Source organism: Mustela lutreola, chromosome 17 (genome assembly GCF_030435805.1).
Source record: "Mustela lutreola isolate mMusLut2 chromosome 17, mMusLut2.pri, whole genome shotgun sequence".
Lineage (NCBI taxonomy): Eukaryota > Metazoa > Chordata > Mammalia > Carnivora > Mustelidae > Mustela > Mustela lutreola.
Genome location: NC_081306.1, coordinates 46,483,768 through 46,497,604, shown reverse-complemented (window position 1 = coordinate 46,497,604; position 13,837 = coordinate 46,483,768). Strand labels below are relative to the sequence as shown.

Sequence of the window (13,837 nt, the reverse complement as noted above, 5' to 3'; positions counted from 1 at the left end):
CAACACCAAAGGTGCAACACATGAAATAAATAATTGATAAGCTGCACTTCATTCAAAGGAGGAATTTCTGTTCTGTGAAAGACAATGTCAAGAGAATGAGAAGACAAGCCACAGACTGGGAGAAAACCTCTGCGAAAGACAGAACGGATAATGCACTACTATGCAAAGTATACAACAAAACTCTTCGAACTCAATAAAAAAAAACCATGAAAAACCTGATGAACACATAGGCAAAAGTCCTGAACAGACACCGCGCCGAAGGAGAGATACAGATGGTAAGCACATCAAGAGATGTTCAACGTTAAAGTATCACTAGAAAACTGCGTATTTCTTTAGAGATCCGTCTGTTTATTTGTCGGAGAGACAGAGAGCAGGAGCGAGAGCACAAAAGCAAGGGGAGCAGCAGGCAAAGGGGGAGAAGCAGACGCCTGCTGAGCAGAGAGCCCGATGTGGGGCTCGATCCCGGGACCCTGAGACCATGACCAGAGCTGAAGACAGAGGCTTAATTCACTGAGCCACCCAGGCTCCCCTAAACCATAAGATCCAGAAATTGGGCTCCTTGGTATTTATGCAAATGAGTTGGAAACTTATGTCCACATGAAAACCTACAGACAGGTGTTACAGCTACTTCACTTACAATAGCTAAACTCTGAAAGCAGCCAAGGTGCCCTTCAGTGAGTGAACAGGTCCATTAACTATGGGACAGCCAAACAATGGAATCTTACTCAGCACTTAAAAGAGCTATCAAGCCCTAAAAAGACATGGACGAATCTTAAATTCATGTCACTAACTAAAGGAAGGTAATCTGAAAGATCTACGTGCTGTGTAGTTCCGACTACATGGCGCTCTGGAAAAGGAAAACTATGGAGACGGTAAAAACTGGAGACCGTGGTTGCTGGGGGTTAATGGGAAGAGAGGACTGAACAGGGTGGGCACAGAGGACTTGCAGGGCAGTGAAACTAGCCTGTATGATATTCTAATGGAGGATACACAGCGTATTTCCAAAGCTAAGTGAGCCCTAATGTATACTATGGACTTTGGGGGACAATGATGTGCCAATGTAGGCTCATCAATTGCAACAGTATGGTGTGAGATGCTGTTAGATTTATGGGAGCTAAAGGTATGAAAAACTCCCCGTACTTTCACTTCAATTTTTCTTTAAGTCTTTCAACTGTGCTAAAAAGTGAAGGTTTTTATTAAACAAAAAATAAAAAACGAAGCTTCCTAGGAAGCTGTCCCAAGCAGCGTTCTGGCAAGTTGGGGCCTGGTCTAGCATGGGTGGGGCTTTAACTAGATGGGCATGAATATTAAAACAATATATGTTATGACGCATGAATATTAAAAAAAAAAAAACACTTACATCACCTTTAAAAAAAGATTTCACTTACTTATTTCAGAAAGGGAGAGCATGAGCACAGAGGGGGAGGGCAGAGAGAGGAGACACCGGCTCCCCACCGAGCAGAGAGCCCGAAGCAGGGCTAGACCTGAGCCAAGGCAGATGCTGAACTGACGGAGACACCCGGGAACCCCTTATATAACCTTTGTCTGGAAGAGAAAAACTAAGGTTTCATGTTTAGCTGAAAGATAAGGGCCCGCTTGGTTTACTATCTATTTAGTGAGAAAAACAAAGATAGACAGAACTTACCATTTGGCCTATGTTCCCAAAAGGTTTCAGGGAAGGTAGATCCTACTTTTCTACTGCTCAATGTGACATAAGTTTTCAACCTCTTGGCAGGACAGTTTTATATCGTTAAGCTTGATTCTCAACTTGAATTCTTCCCCTAATTGTAGGACTTTGGAAAAGATACTTAACTTTTCTTGTTCACAAAATGACTTTTATAAATGGTCCCTGAACATGTCTAGTCTCTTACTTGGTTGTACAACAGTCTTTCCAACACATCCGCAGACATGCTGACATTGAAAGGCCCTTTCAAAGAGCACCTTGATCCAACCTTCAGTTGAAAGATGAAAAAAAAAATGTAATTTCATGGCCCAACCAACTTAGAATTTGCAATAATTTCAAAAGTACACTATGTCTTCTGTGCTCGAAATTTAAGTATGTGTCACAATTCAAGAATTCTGTATCTATAAGAGGTCTGTATGTAACACAGACCTATTATAAATAATAGCAAGCTTTTCATTTGTCTCCTGTCTCTAATTATTACTCATGCGGATCTGCTATGACATGAATACTGTATCAAACGGCACCTCTTTCATACTGTGTCCTTTTATCTGTCTGAGATAATACTGCTTGTTCACATTTATTAGAATAATCTGAAGAGGCTTAGCTATGAATACTCACGTCACAATGGAATCTATGATAAGTATATTTTAATGGTCAATTACTTTGCCATTCTGCAGCAGAACAAAGGTGTCCACACGATATTTTCCAGTTAATTTTTTTAAAACTGGATACAATGTCTACAAAGGAAAAAGAGACAGTGTACTAAGCATGTCCACAGATTGTCTCAAAGCCCTTTCCAGATGTAGGTATGGAAAAACAAAACAAAGGAAGAATGGCTGATTTATTTTTTTGGAGGCTCCAGATAAAAATCACCAAGGGAGATAAACACCCACAATAATATTTAATATAATAATATTAACAATATTATTATAACATTATATTAAAATTAATATTGATTTTAATTATCAACATAATATTTAAAATATAATATTAATATTATATATAATAAATAATCTATAATAGCCAGGTAGCATTAAATCCCATGCAGAAGAGACATGACAAAAAGAGCAACGAGGAAAACCTAGCAGCACGGGTATTTTCGAGTCTACAGCTTGGATGGCGAAGGGGAAGTCACACTTAGGGCAGTGGGAGGTTTTCACCAGCACGGCGCTAGGAGAAACCGTGATGTCGTAGCGGCAGCCTCTCCGAAGCTTTGGATAATGGACAAGTGTACTGACTGTACCAAGAAGAACTTGGACAGAGGTTAAAATACACACGTGCACGCGCACGCGTCTGTGTGTGTGTCTGCATGTTATTACTCGACATACGTTAAAGGCACAGTTGTCAAGTGAATGTACTCAAAAGAACAGTGAGGGGCAGGTGGTCAGAAAACCGACGCGCTCTTTCAGCTGTGCCAGGAAGGGACAGTTTCGAGGGTGAGAGAGGTCACAGTTCTTAACTGTCAGCCCACCCTAACAATCTAGCTTTCTGAGCTCCGTTTCAGACCGGCAGGTGGACAAGAGGACATGTGAGGTCCCTTCCGACTCAAAGAGGTTCTATGAACACTAAACCTGTAAACGTAAAACCAAAGTAATAGACCCATTTTCATTACCAAATTGAAAACTGACAAAGTAGCAAGGGATGAAAATAACCTGCGGCTCTATCACGCCTTTTTACAAACGCAGCGTAAGACTTCCATGTGGTCAAGATGCTTATCTGGTTAAAACTCGATGAGAAGAACATATTGGCTTCTACAGTCTCCCTTGCTTCCCCAAATGTTCTAGTACCAATGCTCCTTTTGCTCGGAGGAATCAAGTTCTCATATCACATTGCTTCATTCTGTTATAAAGTTATTTTTAACATGTATTTCAATAAACTCTGAAGGAACCAAATTTCTTGTGTCCTTTGGGGTTTGGGATGAAGATGCCAACTTCCCATGACTTCCTCTGCACAGGATACAGCCCTGCCTTCCCTTGGCAAAGTCAGGCCTATTTCCCACAAAAGCAGGAAAAAGTACATTACCGATAGGATCCTTTGGCAAAATGTAAAAACGTCAGTGATCTCTTTAGGGACTAAAATGGGAGTAAAAAGAGACACACCATAGGCTTGGGCGCGTTCTTGGTGGGTCTCTGGAATGACACCTGCACGATTCAGTTTCTCCTCAATTTCCTCCTGTGGCTGGCCAGCGGTACCGGGATTTTATGAGATGTGATGATCGTATGAAATATTAGGAGTACACCAGGAACCACAGCTGCTATGCCTTGCTGCATTTTTAACGGCTCCTTAAAATCAGAGGCTGCTACACACAGCAGCACATTTAGACAGGAAACACTGCAATTATCTGGCTTCACCACTGCCCTGCAGATCTGCTAGTGCATTACGGTTTATAAGCCCTAATAGACAGTCATCACCTTTGGCTAGGCTTCTACTTGAGAAGAGCCATGATCTGGATTTCTTACAAGAGAGCTGTCCATGGAGACTAATAGGCTTTGCTGTCTTGCTCTTTTTTTTTTTTTTTCTTCTCATTTTGTTTTGTTGCCATCCTGCAGACCAGATACCAAAGATTTCAGAGCAGAAATTGTGTCGTAGGAGGCAGGTCCCTTTAAACATGATTGTTAGTGAAGCTAATTACTACAGGAAATCAGAGATCGTTCATTAGCCTAGTAAGCAAATTAAGGTTTGTTAACAGTGATTTATAATGCGGGGCCTTGGGTGACTGTGCTGGTCTGTTCACGTATATGCGTATAGGACCTGACAGTTATATTAACTGAGCGGTATCAGAACAGCTTGTCACCAGGGTGCTTCTGTTAAAAAGACATTGTATTTTAAACGGATAAACATTTTTACACAAGCAAAATGCATTTTAAATGTTTGGCTTCTGAAGTCAAGTATCGGGAGATAAGTGAAGTGTCTCGAACTGTCCCAGCTTCCAATAACTCTTGTTTACTGCTGGAGCTGACTATAGGAAAATGTGACACTTGGAGTTAAAACAGCACTTTTCCTCTTTAACAAGCCCCAGTTGTGTTTTTTAACCTCTTTTCAAACGATACTCTTGGTGTTTCACAAAGCTGTAAGTTTCCTAAGCAATGGACTGGGAGGCATCTAATTTACAATTTCGGGAAAAATATTTTTTTTTTTTTAAAGCAGTTAAGCAAAGGAATGAGTCCTTTGATCTGAGATTCTGATGGAGAGTCCATAAAACTCCAGGGCAGCTAAATCTATCAAAAATGAAGGTGGCGCAGGCCGTCAGAGTAAATCTTGTATTTCACACTGCCCAGAGCTCATTTTATATAATATGACTCATACCCACTAATTCAACATTTCTATAACCTGGGAATCCCCAGTAAGAATAGGATGACTTCTTCGAAGCCAGTGTCCAAAAACGAATAGGGAGGGGGGAGAGAGAGGAAGAGAGAGAGAGAAACAGAGAGAGAGACAGGGGGGAGAGAGAGGAAGAGAGAGAGAGACAGAGAGACACTTGCTGAGTCCCGTGACAGTGGCCTGTCCATTCCCCCCGGGATTTTCACACTGGAAAAGTCTTTCCTGAGTCATCTCTGTGACCAACAGGATACCCTAGCTACGGAAAAGGACGAGACGAAAGCCTCAACATTTCTATATGCTAAACCCCTAACTGAATACCAGAAATATAAAATAATATCTCGTTGTTTATTATGTATTATTAATTTCAAAGGAAGGCAGACTTGGTCACTCAATTGAAATGTGGATCTCCTCTTTGCTGACGCTGAAGAGCAGTGTTCATTAAGCACTAAGGAGACCGTGGCCTTGAATTCCTGCGAAGAGAGGCAGCGAACCCGATGGAAAGCCCTGGTCCCACACGGCAAACATTCAGGTGTAAAGAAGCTAGAATCACGGATCTTGGAATATTAGAAACAAAGGCCCTTTAAGTAATTATCTAGTCCAGTGGCTTGTAAAATCTCCCCCCCTCAAAATGATTTATTTTCTCCACATCTGAGGGGCCGAGGAAGGGGGTTGAGGAGACAAGCAGACCAGGCCAAGGGCTATGTCCCCGCATGCACCAGGAGCACCTGTATTTTCATATCGTCTCTTCAGTCAGAACTCGCCACAGCTAATACCAAGACTCCGGGGGACAGCAGGTGTCTGAAGACACCAGGCTCTCTCCCCAGAAACGGTTGAGAAGAAGACAGTGTTAAGGAATTGTGGCAGCTGGAGATTCCAGGGGAGGCTTTCTCATCGGATTAGAAACTGCCCACATTTCTCAATTCCTGTGCACTGCATGAACAAGTTGAAACCAAAGATGTGGACACAGAAGACAATTTCCTCAGGTCAGCCGGAGGAGCCGTGTCACTGTGGGGATCTACACGTGACTCGGTGTCTGCTCACCGCAATCCAACTTGTGCTGTCCGTGTGGTCAGGGTAGCCGCGCACGGCTCACTGACTCTGTTCCCAAGAGTACTTGCACCCAATCAAAAGCAGAAAGAAAAGAAATGGAAAGTACAATTATATTTTTAGTCTAAAGCTCCTGAAATCTAAGTCTAATCTAAGTCACCCCCAGGGTAACTAAGATTAATTCTCACCTTACCCTAAATGAAACACCCACTGTGGAGATTCTGGTTTTGTTACGTTATAAGAGACAATTATAATTCAGGGCAGTATTTAAAGGTTACAATTCAAAAACATGGTAACTTTTTATCATTAGAAAGAGCAGTTGATTTCATTTATCCTAATGTTTCTGCACAGTAATTAGGGAGCTTCCAAACCACTAGTCAGTATGCCGAGTGATGGCTTCCAGTATTTTATTCCATTATCAGAATAAAAATTTCATAAAAATATTTGTGTATAAAAATATTTTTGTATATTAAATATTACATAAACATTTTAGCAGTGTGCTCACTTGGGAGATGGGGTGCCTCTGAGACCAATGATTCAAGTCACTTTGGGTGACTCACTGGGTAATTCTTAGAGGTCACAGAAGAAAACTGTATGTACAACCATGCCTCAAAGATATCTTTGGATAAAAAAGATATCTCAGCATAAGGCTGAGTTTTAAGAACATACTGAAGGGGCGCCTGGGTGGCTCAGTGGGTTAAAGCCTCTGACTTCAGCTCAGGTCATGGTCTCAGGGTCCTGGGATCGAGCCCCACATTGGGCTCTCTGCTCAGCAGGGAGCCTGCTTCCTCCTCTCTCTGCCTGCCTCTCTGCCTACTTGTGATCTCTGTCAAATAAATAAATAAAATCTTAAAAAAAATACTGAAATTCTCACAAAGTTCTACTTTTTTACTTATTTTAACACAAATTTCAAGTTGCACGGCAATGTTTTGTTCTTCCCTTACTCTGGACGACGCTGTGAACTACCGCAGACTTACGCAACTTGAACTTCTAACTACCTCTAACTACCTACCTTCCAAAATCAATTTTAAAAATCAAAAATCAAATTTATCTTCCTAAAATCCAATCTCTCCTTCCTGGGATTCCTATTCTGAGTGAAAGACGCATCACGGCCATCGGTGCTGGACTACGGTCTTCCTCATTTTTAACAGATCACTCATGCCAAGTCTGGGGCCGCCTCTAAATCCTCTCCTCCCCACCCACGCAGCTCTCTCCTGGCTTTGTTCCACAGGCTCTATCATCACCCTGCCCAGTCCACCCCTTCTCCGAAACACGATTCCCACAGTCGAAGCAATCCCACTCGATGACGCCATTTTCCTGTGCTCTCACCTCTGCCGCCCCAAACTTTGTTCCACTTTCCGTGGAAACTCTAAACACCCATCGAGTTCCGCACACTTTAAGTCTTCCTACAACCGACCGACCCTTCTGAACACTCCCAAGTGCTCTACTCCCTCTCCGCACAGGACTGAGCAGTTTGCCACAGACCAAACTCAACTACGTATGACCTGAGGGCCAAGCTTCCATCTAATTTACCTTAAGAATGAAGAATGTATGTTTAATACGTATTTGACGATTAAAATGCACTGAACTCTTCATCTGATGAGCTATTTTCTAACTCGATCTTTACCAATGAGTCTAAACGCCCCGACAGCAACTGGAGAGCTCTGATGGAATTCAGATTTTTAAAGAAATTTCCATTATAATGGAGACTTGTCAGTAAATAAGTAATAGCCAATAATTCATTTACCCAGAGTTAATTATTAATAAATAAAAATATTAGAGTCTTATTTGAGAGACATGTTAAAATACTCAGCAGCATTTATCTTTAAACATTTGGCAGGTTTTGATTAAATACCTGAATTACAAAACCCTCTCCCAGCAACACTAGCAAGCACAGGCAGGCGGAAAGGAAGGTGACTTTGGATGTGTTGTTGTCAAGGCCGGGCCTAAGTAGCTGCATTTCTAAAGTTAAAATCCAGAGAAGCATTATAAAGTCAAAGAATGTTGGGTTCTCCGTAGAGCCGAAATCCTCTTACTTAAATGCTATGTGTCACAAATATTTAAAAGCATCACAGAGGAAGCAAAGGACCTGGGTTGAAAGAAGCCTAAATTCCTTGAGAGGGACATGGTTTTTCCACATCTGTAACATCACCCAGAACAATGTCTCATGGAGAAGGTGCTCAGGACTTAGTAAAAGACAAAAAGTCAGAAGTGTCCGTTAAAAGAAAGATCCAGTCTTTAAAACAAAACAAAACAAAACAAACCCAGAGTATTCAAAGAAAAAGAGCAGATATTTCAAGATTCTATAGTCAAAAACGTAGAACAGAGAAAGAATTTAATCCCTTTATGATCTTAGAGCTGTGATGGAAAGCCACAGGTCAGTATTTCACACCCCAATGCCTGTTACCAACACTATCAATGTAACTTCTTAAGTAATGAGCGCCCAGGAAAGCATTAATCACATACATCTCATTTTAAGAAGTGTGCCACTCCACGATTCTCCTCTAGTATGTAATGTGGTGGTTTTAGTCATTAGGTAGAGGTGGCTGGTTTCCCTGATAATCCTGAAGTACGTATATGTATATGTATATTTACACTTAACTAGATATGATGCCATTGGGTAGAATTAAAGCTGTCGTTTGGGAACTGTTAGAGAACATCTCTAGATCACTGGAATTTCCAAAGCAGGATCCAAACTCTGAGATGATGGGCCTAAGACACTTAGATTCAAACCTCGAAGGAGGCTGAAAATCACCCAGAGAAGAATGAAGGACAGCTTCCTTGATACCAGGGATCAAGTTCAGCCTGACAAGTCAGCCGCCCCGGCACCAACAGCAGCCACCGACTACTGGTGTATGGGCTCCAGTGCTTGTAAGGAATGAGTCCCAAATGTTCCTGTGATGACACAGCAGACCACGGGCAACCAGGAGATGTTCGCTGGTCTGGTCACTCTCCTGACATCAGTTACGTCATTCAGGCATGCAAGGGTATCTTTTGGGGGCCAGGGAGCAGCAAACATGTGATTCAACCTCCGAGCACCGAACATGTTGAACAGATCTTTCTTCCTCTTCCAGCCCAACCTCAAGAGCCATTAGCAGTCCCTCCCTCTCTCCAGTCGGACGGAGGGAATAAGCAAATGACTGTACCGCACAAATTACACAACTGTGATGCATGAACACCTCGACCAGGTCATTCTACCATCATGGTGATCACTGAGGGTCACGGAGAGTGAATTCTGCATTTGTTTTTTGTTCACAGATGGGGTAAGGTGGTTACGGCTGACCGAACACACAATCACAGGCTCCTCCGAAAGCTATAAGAGCGATCCTGACCCGCGGCTCCGAGTTCCAGAATTCACTGCTTGCAACACTGATTTCTGGTGATCCTCTGCCTACCACGACATTACACAGCCACTTAATGAGACCAAGTTGTGTCCATCACACACTATAATGGGAATAATTTGCTATTAATGAGGGCTGTTCTGTGTGCATTAAACACCCTGTCTCATTTAGAATTCTCAACTCTCTGAGGTGCGTGTGGATCTACAGATATTAAATAACTGGACCAAGGTCACACAACCAGGCTTCAGATCAGTCTGTCTCTAAGTTCTTAATTATCCACGATGCACAACAACACTTCAAATACATGTATAAGGAGAGAATAGAGCCCAAAACATTTAAATTAGAATGAAAACGTGTTCACTGCATTAACGTTTAAAAAAAATAAAAAGAAAAACCCTACACACTCCAACGAGTTTTGCTACTCTTGCCAAAATAAAAATTTTTTTTTTTAAAAAAAGCAAATAGATTCCAACTAGTCTATACTTCCATTTATATTTAGAATATGAGCTGGGCTTGAGGATGTAATGAATATATATGTGTGTCTCTCTGTGTATAACACCCACATTATTCAAAAGCTCCCAAAAATGTGAAAAGTTTGTTCCAATCCTTCTTTATTTTGTCTACTTTAAGAATCCTTTGCAATATGCTTATGTAAATACTGATTTTAGCTGCTGTTCTCTGTTCTCAAATCTTCAGCTTATAAATGGATTGGAAAAGTAACAGACCTAAGCAGACATCTTTGGAACACAAAACCAGAAAGATATAAACAAATACAACTGAATCAAAAACAAAGGATTCTTCTTTAAATTCTCTAACATCACAGACTGATAAATGGAAAGAACTGCCGGAAAGTAGAATACACTGGCTGTGGACGGGGTGTACACAGACAGGCACACGTGAGTGTGTGTGTGTGTACTCGGGCGGGTGTCTATTTTATTAGCACGCACAACGATCAGCATTTTACCCTAGTTCACTGAAAGTTCTTTAAGAGCATAACCTCTAATTGAAAGGAAATTGTGACATTAGAGTAATGCTGGGGCAAGGGACAGTATTCAAGAAAACAGTTCCAGGTCATTAAACCCAACAGGTGAGTGCCCTCAGTTTGCTTACACCAGCGTTCACACTATGGTTCAATGGCATTAAAAACACAGTGACTTTGCTGGTGCAGTGTCTCCGTCCACACTTCAGAGAGATGCTGAAAAGAAAGACAGGGTCCACATATCACCAGCCCACTTACCTGGTGCTGAGCCTTCATTACAGACACAAGTCGAGGCTAATATCATATCACAGATCATAAAGCACAGTGCAAAAATGTTGACACAAAACTCTTACAAATTGTGAATCTACTATTTCCACTCAGAAGCGTGAAACTCACCAATGCTGATGTTAGGACCTGAAATCAAGTGTTACATGTGGTACTGTTGACATGAAAATTGAAGCAAAGACAATTTTTGATGAGAACTTGGCAATAGTATCAATGGATTTTGCACTCTGATAACAGAACAAACCCATTGCTGGAAACACATTCTAAGTAGAGGATTTTTGTCAGCGTTCAGAGCTGACCATGCAAGTGGCACGTATCTTTTCCATAAGCTAATAATACTACATCGTTGTTTTTTTTTTGTAAGCAAATTTTTAAAAAAGCAAGAGCAATTTTATCAAAGGACAGACTTTTCTACTCCTCCAACACTGTGTGAGTAGAAAAATCATTTTAGATTCGTAACTGCAGACTCTTTCCTCATTAAGAATATATTATTAAAGAATAAAAAAAATACCCTCCTAGAATTAGAAAAATAAATGACAAAAAGTATAATAAAAATTTTTGGCATTTCTACAGATGACTTTCTTCTATCAGGGTTATCATACTGACAATAAAAAAAAAAAAAAAAATACTAGAATGTTCAGTCCCGAAGTGATCAAGGGCTAAGTTGGTGGTTTGGGCCTCCTTCTACTGAAGAAAGCCAAGAGGCATAATTTAGCTTTTGGACAGAGAACAGACACTGGCAGCCTCCAGATTTTACTTCCAGCATCTCAACCCACATCCAGCCTGGTGTGAAGACACGGCAGATGGACTACTTCTGTTATTTCGACTGCTTCAGCATCCTGCGTGTTTCTGGAAGCATGAATATTCAGCCACAAGAAGGAGCACGCATAAGCGCGCTGACTGTACTACGCAGGTACCGAGAACTCTTGATCCTTATCCTTTTTCTCCTCGTTAGCATACGATTAAGATAAAAAAAAATCAACACTTAGAATATGCTACTTCTGCCAAGCTTGGAAAGACTTATCATTCAACGAAATGGTGCTGGTTTTCATATATTTAATGTAAATGGATGAAGAGAAACGTGTGGGCACAAGAGAACCAGCGTAATTAGCATCTTAGAGGAAAGAAATTTAAAGGCAACTAAACTGAATCAGTAATTATTTTCCACTTTGTTTTATTTTCCTGATTTCATTATTTTCTCAGAAAATGCTGAGCGGGCATCAGAGGATCAGTGTTCGTCACTGAGAACACCAATCAGATCCCTTTAGAGACCCCAGAAAACCTCCACAGGGGCATGTTTTCCTCTTGTGTACATAATGCCTGTCGGTAACTCTGTTCTATTTAGATCTGGAAAAAGATTACTCAGTCCAGAAAGGGTAATTTTGCTATAAATGAAAGAAATGAAGTAACAATTTCTCCATGAGAAAATTACCTATGACATAGTCCCTGAGGATTGACAGCATCCCAATCCCTCTGAAGGACTGAGAAATGTCGGGAAATAAAATAATACCCGTGCATTTGCTGGGACGTGGGCTTCCATGGCTGCTCAGAGGAACTGTAAGGGCCACATGCACAGACCATAAGGGAAAAATCCATTAAAACACCACTTTTCATTAAAAAAAAAAAAAAAAAAATTTTAAAGGCAATTCACTGTAACTGTGGGAAAGATCTTTAAGAGATCTTGAAAGTGAATCAAAAGCTCCACGCTGAATCTGAATTTCATCCTCATGTCACCTGTCACTGAAAGAACAGTGACGTAGGGAAGGTGGCCAGACCCATCAGTTCTCCATCGCCCTGGGAACCACACGTCCATCTCCCCAGGGCCCTACAGCTTATGTCTTTTAAAAATCAAAGAACCCTAATGAAAGGACGGGTAGCACTCTGCTCTTTAGGACTGAGAGAGGATTTCTTCGATGTTTTTTTCTTTTCACATCCTCATGAGCAAACGTCACAGAAGGAAATCAAGGCCGACGCAAGGCACACGTGGGGAAGTCGGGACCAACTTACGAAGTAGCCTGTTCCCAAGCTGGAGGGAGCTGAACTCTGCAATAAAGCAAAAAGAGAAAGTGGCAAATCAGCAACGGTTTTTAACGCGTTCCCATCCACGCAGCTCATTACCAGCCCTTTGTGGGTTTTCATCGCTACATCACGCCACGGGCGTGCGCGGCTCCTTGTCATCTGCTACGATGCAAACACCGTGTTGGCTTAATTTCCCCCTTTACGTCTCTCAGCAACTCAGAGATGCTAACGTGCTGTTTACCGAATTCCGAGCTTCTGCGGTGGACGTAATTGCCAATTTATTTGACAGGCAGCTGGGTAATGAATTAATGATGGCATTTTGCCCCGCGCTGAGACTAAAGAGACACGCATCAGCCCACCTCCCCGACTCGCTGACATTCAAGGCCTGGGTCTCAAGCTACTCGGTTTTGTGGCCGCAAAGGGGCAGGCAAGAGGAAAAAGCCCAGACCGAGTTGAAAATAAAAGCCCAGTGGGTTTGGATGACTTTTCCAGTGCATGACCTACTTGCCAGTATTATTCCCTAAAGGCCCCAGTTAGTACACACAGAGCGCTTTTCAAAAAGGAGACGTTTTGTAAACATAATTAGTAGAATAAAATGCAAAGAATGTGAGGGTGAAGGGAAGCGGTGAAAAGCACCGTTTTCCCCAACGGTCTGAGTCTAAGAATGATCGACTCAGGGCTTCCACGCTTCTGACACTGGGAAGACTAAAATAAATAAATAAAATCCTGAAAGGTTTGCAGGGCATCCCTCCTTTAGGCAAAGAGGCCAAAAAGAGAACTTGGTTTTTGTTTTAAACTTGTCCGTGATCCAAGCTTGTTTGTACCTCTCTTTTCTTCCTAAAACCTGTCATTACAATTTTTTTTTTTTTTTTTTAATTTCTAGTCTCCTTTTCACGAACGAGAAAGTCCTCAAATAAGCTTACACACAGAGGATGCTAGTTAGTGCCGGGGCGGTCTTCTGGTCTCAGTGTGGTGTCCTCGAACCTGCAAGGCCCTCTGCCTGACTAGCCTCATCAGGTACGACACCTTCCCTGGGGGGGCTGACTTCCGTCCCCGCGCGCTGGTTCCTCACTTCCCCTCTGGCTCGCCCACCCGAGTGTCCCTTCCCTGCTTTACAACTACCCGGAGCAGGTAGTTGCCTCTCCTGCACGCAGGACAACG

At 42.0% G+C, this 13,837-nt stretch overlaps 1 protein-coding gene across 7 annotated transcripts in view; it reads right to left on the bottom strand.

Moving 5' to 3' along the window:
- Positions 1–13,837, bottom strand: part of AUTS2 (activator of transcription and developmental regulator AUTS2) — a 1,064,120-nt gene that overhangs the window by 559,628 nt on the left and 490,655 nt on the right. For all 7 annotated transcript variants that reach the window (XM_059154787.1, XM_059154790.1, XM_059154789.1 and 4 more), the window contains exon 4: positions 12,665–12,700. In XM_059154787.1, coding sequence (XP_059010770.1) covers positions 12,665–12,700 — 36 coding nt within the window. The remainder of the gene's footprint in view (positions 1–12,664; positions 12,701–13,837) is intronic.